At 58.7% G+C, this 11,072-nt stretch overlaps 1 protein-coding gene across 1 annotated transcript in view; it reads right to left on the reverse strand.

Moving 5' to 3' along the window:
* The window catches only part of LOC140189308 (EH domain-containing protein 1), an 84,893-nt gene extending 75,192 nt beyond the window's left edge, over positions 1-9,701 (reverse strand). The window contains exon 1 of the mRNA XM_072246018.1: positions 9,230-9,701. Coding sequence (XP_072102119.1) covers positions 9,230-9,633 — 404 coding nt within the window. The 5' untranslated portion in view covers positions 9,634-9,701. The remainder of the gene's footprint in view (positions 1-9,229) is intronic.
* Positions 9,702-11,072: the final 1,371 nt, after the last annotated feature.

An 11,072-nucleotide genomic window follows, 5' to 3' on the forward strand; every position in this document is an offset into this window, starting at 1 on the left:
GCCCATCGAGCTGACTCTGCCACTCAATAAGATCATGGTTCATCTCCACCTACCTGCCTTTTCCCCATAACCCTCAATTCCCCTACTATGCAAAAACCCATCCACCCTTGTCTTAAATATATTTACTGAGGTAGCCTCCACTGCTTCATTGGGCAGAGAATTCCACAGATTCACCACTCTCCGGGAAACGCAGTTCCTCATCTCTGTCCTTTATTATTTTTCTTTTAGATTAACCTTCCTATTCTTGCTCGTAATTTTCTACTTATGATCACAGATGTGCATACGATTGTTCAGTGAGTTTTCCAGCAACTACAGCTCAATTACACTTAATGTCAGCGAGACCAAGGTACTGACTGTGAACTTCAGAAAGGGTACGACGAGGGAACACACACCAGTCCTCATAGGGATCAGGTGGAAAGAGTGAGCAATTTCAAGTTCCTGGGTTTCAAAATTTCTGAGGAGCTAACCCGGACCCCCTTAGCCAGCCCCTGGTGTAGTGGCATCAGCACCGGACTTCGAGGCGAATGGTCCCAGGTTCGAATCCGGCTGGCTCCTCACATGCTTTCCCTCCGTGCGGGGTTGAGCACCGAGCCAGCGACTCAGCCTTGTAAAAAACACAGACAAACGCTAAGGAACCAGCAAGGTTCTCGCCCGATGTGCCACAAGGGGTGGACCCAACATATCTCTGCAGCTACTGAGTAGGCACAACAGCAGCTATGTTTCATCAGGAGGCTGAGAAGATTTGGTATGTCTTCAAAAACACTCGCAAATTTCTACAGATGTACCGCGGAGAACATTCTAACTGGCTGCATCACCGTCTGGCACGGACGGGACGGTGGGCTACTGCACAGGATCTAAATAAGCTGCAGAGTTGTGAACTTTAGTCCGCTCCCTCATGGGCACCAGCCTCCGAAGATACCAGGACCCCTTCAAGGAGCGGTGCCTCAGAAAGGCGGCGTCCATCATTAAGGACCCCCATCACCCGGGTTATATCTTATTTTCATTGCTACCATCAGGAAGGAGGCACAGGACGCTGATCACACACTCAACGACTCAGGAACAGCTTCTTCCCCTCTGCCATCTGATTTCTGAATGGGCCCATGAACACTACCTCACTACCTTTTTTCTAAAAAAAACTAATTTTGCACTAATTTAAAATAGTGTAATTCAAGTCAACAACTTTTAGGAAATATGCCAGTGAGATTAAACCTGATTCTGAAAGTTGACACTATTTTTTCAAAAGCTTCTTAGTTGTCTGTAGCAGGTATCATGCCACTTGAATCTGGCTATTTTAATAGGCTAATTGTTATCACTGGAATTTTTGATTATCTCTAGTCTGAGAGAGAATGAACCATGGCTACTCTTCCCTTTGTCTTTCTTTGTTCATGTAACACGTAATAAAATTGCCAGCAGCAAGCTTTACGCCTCATTCTCTGGACCGCAAACACATCAGGATCCAACACCACACACACTGCCATTCCTCTACTGTCGCTGGGTCAAAATTCCCCGAGTTTTCTCTCAAGGGTGGCGGTGGTGCAAGGAGGCAGCTCACAGTCACCTCAAGGGCAACCGAACGACGGCTCTCGAGTGAACAAACAGAAGGTGCCAGCAGTCCCAGTCTGCAGAGGGAGGACAGGAATCACCACTGCCCGGCAGACTACATTCCAGGAACAACCCCGGCCAATTGTGCTTACACAATGAGGACAAGCCTGGCATTCTTGCAGTGTTACATCACCGAATTCCTCGAGCAACCGGACAAGGAAACTCCAAGAATTTTAATTAAGACCCCGCACTGCTGACACCTGTACTAATTAAGGACAAGTGCTTTAACAACAGCTTCACTAACAACAGCCTTGAACCAGCATCCTCCTTCAAATCCTTGTTTAAAGCACTTTGGGAAAACTTTTTATAGCAGAAGGCCATGGGAAACATTGGGTCAGGCCTAGAGGATGATGTAATTAGTCCCGATAGTCTCAAATAACTGTGCAGGGCAGGGCTGTCAAAGCATGGAAGCAGTGACCAGACCGACACTATTAATGATGACAGCGCCCAAGGTGATGGGGGCTGGGGAGAGGAGAGAGGCAGGGCCACTGCAGAGAACAGGATCAGAATCCCATGACCATGTGCTAGACAGAGACAGGAGTCGTAAGGACAGCAGGGTTCGACGTGGACGCGGGGGGGGGAAAGACCTTGCAGGCGCCGGAAGTCCAAAGCAGCGCATGCAAAATGCTGGACGAACTTTTGCTTAGCATTCAGCGCGGAGCTGCAACACTGGCGGACCAGCCACAGGCGCTGAGAACCAGCCACGATTCCTGGCATTCATCCGGCGGCTAAAGCTGGGCAGGGAGTCGTACAGCACAGGACCAGGCCCTTCGGCCCATCTAGCCTGCGCCAACCCATTTTAACGCCTCGCCCCAGCTGCCTGCATCCTGACCTGCTCCATACCTTCGCACTCACACACGTGACCAATTAACCGACCAGCCGACATGCCTTCAGACTGTGGGATGAAACCACGCGGCCACCGGGAGAACGCACACACACACCTTACAGACAGTGGTGGGAAATTAAACCTGGGTAGTTGGCTCTGGATTAGCTGTAATTATGGATCTGTATTCCCAGTTCCCTCTGATTTATCCAGGACACTATTGTTCACTTTGCAAGTCCAACCCTGCCCTGTGGGCAGGTGACCAAAACTACATACGAGGGGTCAATCCAGTTAGTTTTCATCCCCCTCCCCCACCCTGAGTAACTCCTTCCCTCCCATAAGCAAAGTGTCTCCCCCTCCCACCGAATTCACTTGAAGGCCAATTTCCTCCCTTGGCTGAGCACCAGTGTGGACACTTCGGGAAACGGCCCATCTAAACAAAAGTTTGTCAGTCGAAGGGCCGACAGGAACCTGCCGCGGGAGTTTACACTACGCTTCCTGCTTCACAGCTCGGTCCCACGCAAGGGCAGCACCTCTTGTCGCCTGCCGGCTGAATGGATCACATCATGGTGACACCCCGTGGCTCTCAGCTTGGCCGCCGAACTGTGCGACTCCAGGTGAGAGAATCTAGGTCTGCAGTGATATTCTGCATGGCCAAAGCCCCCGCTTGCAACCCGGCACCCAGGAGCACAATCGGGCCATTCGGCCCATCAAATTGCCTCCTCCATTCCAGCGTGGCTGATTTATTAACCCTCTCAATTCCACTCTCCTGTCTTCTCCGTGTAACCCTGTGACGCCCTTAGTCAGCACCCCATCAACCTCCGCTTTAAATGTACCCAGTGATTTGCCCTCCACAGGCGTCTGTGGTGATGAATTCCACAGACTCATCACCCCGTCTGACGAATTTCCTCATCCCTGGTCTACAGTCATGCCTTCGTATTCTGAGGCTGTGTCAGACTCGCCCACTATAGGAAACATCCCCTCTCCACGTCCACTCTATACAAGGCAGGGGCAAACACATCCCTCTGTTAATGGTAGGGGGTCCGTGGCCTAAAAAAAGGATGGGAACCCCTGACCGAGGCCTTTCAATATTCAATCGGCTTCAGCGAGACCCCCTCACCCCCATTCGTCTAGACTCCAGGGAGTACAGGCCCAGGGTCATCGAAAGCGCTTCACACGTTAACCCTTTCATGCCAAGGGCCGTTCTCATGACCCAGAAGCTCCAAGTGCACGGAGGCGGCCGGCAAATGCAAATACAGACCCACGGGCAGATCTGCAACAAAGCAGTTGTCGCAGCAGATGCAAATCGAGCAGCATCATAACGAGAGACTGCAGGTGCCGGAGCGTGGAGCAAACCGGGCAAGCTGCTGATGGAACTGAAGTCAGACAGTATTTACAGTGGGAAAGGCACTGTTGATGTTTCCCTCTACAGGTGCTACTGAGGTATCCCAATAGCTTGAGCTTTGATTTTTTAAAAAACCCCACTTGGCTCACAAGACACAGGAGCAGAATTAGGCCATTCGGCCCATTGAGTCTCTTCTAACACTGGACCGTGAAGAAGCAGCTCCATTCACCATAACTCCAAGGCTGGTGCCGAGCTACTAAGTCTGTCGGGGTTCGTGTCTCAGATTTGACTTTTCTTTTCAGTTTCATACGGATGTTTCTTGGGACAGCATGGGAAGTTGGGGTGGGGGGAGAGAGAAGAAGAGTCAGGTTAGGAAGTAGGGACAGGGATGATGGAAGTGAGGTCAGGGGCAGTAAAGGAAGAGTTAGGGGAAAAAGCTGTAGGTCGGATGTCAGCAATCACTGAGAACGAGAGTCGGCGAGGCCTGGGGTCAGAGGTCCGAGCCAGTGAGGGGTCCTGAGATTCAAGGCCTGCTTGTGTGCGAGTGGTGTGTGGCTGGGAGGGGAAGAGAAGGAGTTTGTCCTGCTGTTGCTGGCTGTTATGTCACTGCACGTTCGACTGAACGTCATGGACGCGCTCTGCTGGAACCAGAATGCGTGACGACACTTGCAGCCTGCCCCCAGCACATCCTCAGACTGTTTCGGCCCGAAACGTCGACTGCACTTTTTTTTGCATAGATGCTGCCTGGCCAGCTGAGTTCCTCCAGCATTGCGTGCGTTTGCGTGTGTGTGTGTGTGTGTGTGTGTGTGTGTGTGTGTGTGTGTGTGTGTATGTCTCAGACTGTGTCGGTTGTTAATGCAAATGCATTTTTACTGCATGCTCATGTACTAGTGATAAATCTGGATCTGAAATATTCAGGGGGCAGAGATGAAATTCCAGTAAAAATTCTACAATCCCATCAAGGCATTGGGTTAAAATGATGCAAACTTCATCACAAAAACAGGCTTCCCAAACACAGCAACATTACAACTGTAGCCAAATACTAGGAACAGGGCACTAAGAATATTTGATCGAGACCATAAGACACAAGAGCAGAAGTGGGCCATTCAGCCCATCGAGTCTGCTCTGCTATCCCACCATGGCTGATTTATTATCCCTCTCGACCGCATTCTCCTGCGCTCCCCCCACCCGTAATCTTTGACACCCCTTACTAATCAAGAACCTATGAACTGCTGCTTTAGACTATGCCTCCACAGTTGTTTGTGGCAATTTCAAATCTTCTGAGCCCCAGAGCCATCTAACGCCCCTCATAAGTCCGGCTTCGAGGAACGATTTGGTCTAAAAATGGGGAGAAAGCCAGGAAGTTGGTCTTAGAAGGGGGAGGAAAAAAAAGGGTCAGCCTTTATGTCCGCCTTATGTAAATGGCAGAACACACTCGACGGGCTAAAGAGCCTAATTCTGCTCCAATGTCTTATAAACACAGAAGGTGGGGGAGCAGCCCACCACCGAGAGGACAAAGAGTTTTACCTGCAGGAACAAGGCAACTACCTCCCGTAAATGCTCAGATATAACTAAACACACCCAGATGCAGCAAGTCCTGGACTATGGTTCAACAGCATGTAACATTCAGTCTGTGAAGATTCAACGCACAGAATGCTGGAGGAACTCAGCAGGCCATGTTAAAGAGGAAACAGTCGATGCTTCGGGCAGAGACCCTTCATTAAGACCGTTAAGGATGTAGGGTCTCAGCCCGGACTGTTTACTCTTTTCCAAAGATGCTGCCTGGCCTGCCGAGCTCCTCCAGCGTTTTGTGTGTGTTGCTTTGGATTTCCAGCATCTTCCTGTTCCTGAAGATTCAAGATTGCCCTGTGCGTACAACAAGACATACGGTGGGATGCATCCTTTGCGTTAACGTCCGAACACCCCCCCACCCCCGTTGGTGTGCTGGGGGGGCAGCCTGCAAGTGTCACCACACATCCCGAGCCCGCAATGCTTGGTGGGGCAGCGCAGAACAGGACAAGCAGCAAAAACGATCCCCATTCACGCCCGTACGCAGTCCTCCAACTCCAGGTCAGGGCTGCAGCTCCAGCAGACACGGGCCCCGGAGACATTGGGCTGCGGCCTCCCCGGCGGTTGCGAGGAGGCTCGCGGAGCAGCAGGCCTCAAATTCCAGATGTCCGATACATCCTTGGGCCTCATCCCGGGACACAACCATCACCGGGAGTCGCAGATGGCGGGAACCCGAACACTCGGCATCGAATCCAGTCTGGCTGATTCCGGAACATGCACTGGGGGGCGGGGGGGTCATCAGAACTCATTACTCCAGCTCCTATCAGGAGCACCACATCCATCCTTCTCAGATCGAGGACAACCCGATTCCTTCACAGTTCCAGATTCTCTTGGTGTACAGCCCGCTCTCCCGACAGCGGTCTTGACTGAAAACGAGGAACATCAAGAAGGGCACAGATCCTGCACGCGGGCGGCAGGGCAGGGCGGCACTGTGACAGCCAAACGTCTTGGAGAAGAGTCGCTAGCTCAGAATCCCGGGAAACCTTCATCGGATAGACCCCGGCAGCCCGGGAGGCAAGCTCTGCAGCCACAAAATCCACATCACAAGAACCAGTGAAAGGAAAAATACAGGGATCACCAGTGTCTGTCTGAGTGTCTCTCTCTCTCTCTTCACTAGGCAAGTATCCTGCTGGAATGCAGCCAACACAAGCTGAACAATCCCGAGACTGGAACTTGGATGCTGGAATCCAAACTGTAGATTTTGACAGCGACATTCCAGTGCTGGCTGGGGTGGGGGTGGGGGAGGCAGAACAGCCGCCTGCAGACAAACATGGAAAGGCATTGCACCGGCTGGGATCGGCAGACAAAATTCACAGGTGTGCGGGGGCAGCAGCGTGTCAAATAATGCACTGAACACCCCCAAATGTTGGCAGCTTTGCTTTGGGGCTGAGCGGCTTCAATGACAGAAACCACATTCTCACCAAGACCATCCCCTGAACTTTAAGACTAGCAAGACTACTATGGCAGCAGCCTGCCGGCTGACATAAGCCCGTGCCCCCAGTGGGGAGGATTTCGGAGAAATTACCTCCCCGTCCGGGAGACACTGCTGATTTATCTCACGCCCCAGTCTCGACTTCAGCACCCCTTAACGATGGGAATGAACTACCAAAATCAGGTCGAATGTCACCCGCGTACGTCAGGAAATCTGTTGTTTCAGCGCAGGAATGAAAAGAACGCGGCAAGGAGTGCCCCCAAAGCACAGAATTAACCCTGCACAGCGAGCAGTTGCCGACAGAGGTCATGGGAGACGTCCATACCCCAAGGATAGAAACCTCTCCCCGGATGAGGGAGAGGATACGACTTTACCAGAGTTCTGTCACTACAATGGACACAGAGAGTGAGAAACGGCCTATCAATAATAATTCTTTCCTCCACACCCCTACAATCAGGAAGGAGAGGAGAGTCCCTTGACTTGCAACCAAGTGGGGGAGAGTGGCTACTCAGAGAGAAGAGGGGATTCCCACCCCACACCCCAACTGCAGTACAGAAAATATAGGGAAAGACCCACATCTCTGGAGACAAATGGGGATGACATGGAGGGGAAATGCTCCCCCATAGTAACCCTATGGTGGGCAGAGGGAGCAGGAAAGGGACCGACATTCTGACCCTGAGGACAAAGGCTGGGGGGAGATGGAAGAGGGGAAAAGGGCGAGGGCAGTGCCTCCAACTGGGATTGGGGTAAAGCAGAGATTGGGGAAGGGAAGGGGGGTAATTTCCCCTAAACTCCACCAAAGAATAATGGGAAAGACCATGGAGGGGCACGGGCAGGAGGAGGGGAGAAATGGAGGGGCACAGGGAGGAGGAGGAGGGGGGAGACGGAGGGGCACGGGGAGGAGGGAGATGGAGGGGCACGGGGAGGAGGAGGAGGGGGGAGATGGAGGGGCACGGGGAGGAGGAGGAGGGGGAGATGGAGGGGCACGGGCAGGAGATGGAGGAGGGGGGGAGATGGAGGAGGGGGGGAGATGGAGGAGGGGGGGAGATGGAGGAGGGGGGGAGATGGAGGAGGGGGGAGATGGAGGAGGGGGGAGATGGAGGAGGGGGGAGATGGAGGGGCACGGGGAGGAGGGAGATGGAGGGGCACGGGGAGGAGGGAGATGGAGGGGCACGGGGAGGAGGGAGATGGAGGGGCACGGGGAGGAGGGAGATGGAGGGGCACGGGGAGGAGGGGGAGGGGGGAGATGGAGGGGCACGGGGAGGAGGAGGAGGGGGGAGATGGAGGGGCACGGGGAGGAGGAGGAGGGGGGAGATGGAGGGGCACGGGGAGGAGGAGGAGGGGGGAGATGGAGGGGCACGGGGAGGAGGAGGAGGGGCACGGGGAGGAGGGGGGAGATGGAGGGGCACGGGGAGGAGGGGGGAGATGGAGGGGCACGGGGAGGAGGGGGGAGATGGAGGGGCACGGGGAGGAGGGGGGAGATGGAGGGGCACGGGGAGGAGGGGGGAGATGGAGGGGCACGGGGAGGAGGGGGGAGATGGAGGGGCACGGGGAGGAGGGGGGAGATGGAGGGGCACGGGGAGGAGGGGGGAGATGGAGGGGCACGGGGAGGAGGGGGGAGATGGAGGGGCACGGGGAGGAGGGGGGAGATGGAGGGGCACGGGGAGGAGGGGGGAGATGGAGGGGCACGGGGAGGAGGGGGGGAGATGGAGGGGCACGGGAGGAGGGGGGAGATGGAGGGGCACGGGGAGGAGGGGGGAGATGGAGGGGCACGGGGAGGAGGGGGGAGATGGAGGGGCACGGGGAGGAGGGGGGAGATGGAGGGGCACGGGGAGGAGGAGGAGGGGGGAGATGGAGGGGCACGGGGAGGAGGAGGAGGGGGGAGATGGAGGGGCACGGGGAGGAGGAGGAGGGGGAGATGGAGGGGCACGGGGAGGAGGAGGAGGGGGGAGATGGAGGGGCACGGGGAGGAGGAGGAGGGGGGAGATGGAGGGGCACGGGGAGGAGGAGGAGGGGGGAGATGGAGGGGCACGGGGAGGAGGAGGAGGGGGGAGATGGAGGGGCACGGGGAGGAGGAGGAGGGGGGAGATGGAGGGGCACGGGGAGGAGAAGGAGGGGGGAGATGGAGGGGCACGGGGAGGAGGAGGAGGGGGGAGATGGAGGGGCACGGGGAGGAGGAGGAGGGGGGAGATGGAGGGGCACGGGGAGGAGGAGGAGGGGGGAGATGGAGGGGCACGGGGAGGAGGAGGAGGGGGGAGATGGAGGGGCACGGGGAGGGGGAGGAGGAGGAGGGGGGAGATGGAGGGGCACGGGGAGGAGGAGGAGGGGGGAGATGGAGGGGCACGGGGAGGAGGAGGAGGAGGGGGGAGATGGAGGGGCACGGGGAGGAGGAGGATGACCACCAGCACACCCCCACCCTGAGCCACGGGACGACCCCACCCTCGGGGCCCCAGCCCACCTGTTGAGGAAGGCGTTGCCGAAGGCGTTGAGCTTGCGAAAGGGTTTCTTGGGGTCGACGACCAGCGCGTTGCCGGGCACCACGCCGTCCTGGTCGCCGTACATGACGGCGATGAAGGAGTCGGTGGTGGGCTCGGGTCCGATGCGCATGCCGGGGAAGTCCTGCTCGATGAGGTGCCGGATGAAGGTGGTCTTGCCGGTCGAGTACTGGCCGACGAGCAGCACCATCGGCTTGTTGTCAAAGTCGGCGTCCTCCAGCGCCGGCGAGTGGAAGTCATGGAAGCGGTAGTTCTCCTCCAGCGGCAGCAGCTTCTGCGAATAGAGGCGCTTCAGGCCGTCGCTCACCGTCTGGAAGAGCTCGGGCTCCTTCTTGCGCCGCGCGTCCTTGCCGATCCAGCTGAACATGACGGCGAGCGACTGACTCTCCGTGCGTCCACTCCCCACAACCGCCAGCAGCCGCGCCTGCGCGCCGCACGCCCACCTGCCTTTTATAGGGCGGCGGAGAGCCGGGCTGCACCGCCGCTATCGCGAGATCTCCTCCGGTGCCGGGGGGAGGGGTTGGTGGTGGGCGAGTCCACACCCGCTGCCGCGTCGACTGCACAGCACCTCAGTCAGGAAGGTGAGAGCCTGGCGGGTTCTCGCGAGATCTTGTGTTCACCAGAGAGGCAGAAGAGATGGGAAGGAGGGAGATGGGGAGGAGGGGGAGGGAGAGGGGGAGGAGGGGGAGGGAGAGGGGGAGGAGGGGGAGGGGGAGGGGGAGGGGGAGGAGGGGGAGGAGGGGGAGGAGGGGGAGGAGGGGGAGGAGGGGGAGGAGGGGGAGGGGGAGGAGGGGGAGGAGGGGGAGGGGGAGGAGGGGGAGGGGGAGGAGGGGGAGGAGGGGGAGGGGGAGGGGGAGGGGGAGGGGGAGGAGGGGGAGGGGGAGGGGGAGGAGGGGGAGGGGGAGGGGGAGGAGGGGGAGGGGGAGGGGGAGGAGGGGGAGGGGGAGGGGGGGGAAGGGGAGGGGAGGGGGAGGGGGAGGGGGAGGGGGAGGGGGAGGAGGGGGAGGGGGAGGGGGAGGAGGGGGAGGGGGAGGGGGAGGAGGGGGAGGGGGAGGGGGGGGAGGGGGAGGGGGAGGGGGAGGGGGAGGGGGGGAGGGGGAGGGGGAGGGGGGGAGGGGGAGGGGGAGGGGGAGGGGGGGAGGGGAGGGGGAGGGGGAGGAGGGGGAGGGGGAGGGGGAGGGGGAGGGGGAGGAGGGGGAGGGGGAGGGGGAGGGGGAGGGGGAGGAGGGGGAGGGGGAGGGGGAGGGGGAGGGGGAGGGGGAGGGGGAGGAGGGGGAGGGAGATGGGGAGGAGGGGGAGGGAGATGGGGAGGGAGATGGGGAGGGAGATGGGGAGGAGGGGGAGGGAGAGGGGGAGGGGGAGGGGGAGGGGGAGGGGGAGGGAGGAGAGGAGGGAGGGAGGGAGGAGAGGAGGGAGGGAGGGAGGGGGGGAGGAGGGAGGGAGGGAGGGGGGAGGAGGGAGGGAGGGGGGGAGGAGGGAGGGAGGGGGGAGGAGGGAGGAGGGAGGGGAGGAGGGAGGGAGGGGGGGAGGGGAGGAGGGAGGGAGGGGGGGAGGAGGGAGGGAGGGAGGGGGGGGAGGAGGGAGGGAGGGAGGGGGGGGAGGAGGGAGGGAGGGAGGGGGGGAGGAGGGAGGGAGGGAGGGGGGGGAGGAGGGAGGGAGGGAGGGGGGGGAGGAGGGAGGGAGGGAGGGGGGGGAGGAGGGAGGGAGGGGGGGAGGAGGGGGGGAGGAGGGGGGGAGGAGGGAGGGAGGGGGGGAGGAGGGAGGGGGGGGGGAGGAGGGAGGGAGGGGGGGGGAGGAGGGAGGGAG

The sequence above is a fragment of the Mobula birostris genome, chromosome 28 (genome assembly GCF_030028105.1).
Source record: "Mobula birostris isolate sMobBir1 chromosome 28, sMobBir1.hap1, whole genome shotgun sequence".
Classification (NCBI taxonomy): Eukaryota; Metazoa; Chordata; class Chondrichthyes; order Myliobatiformes; family Myliobatidae; genus Mobula; species Mobula birostris.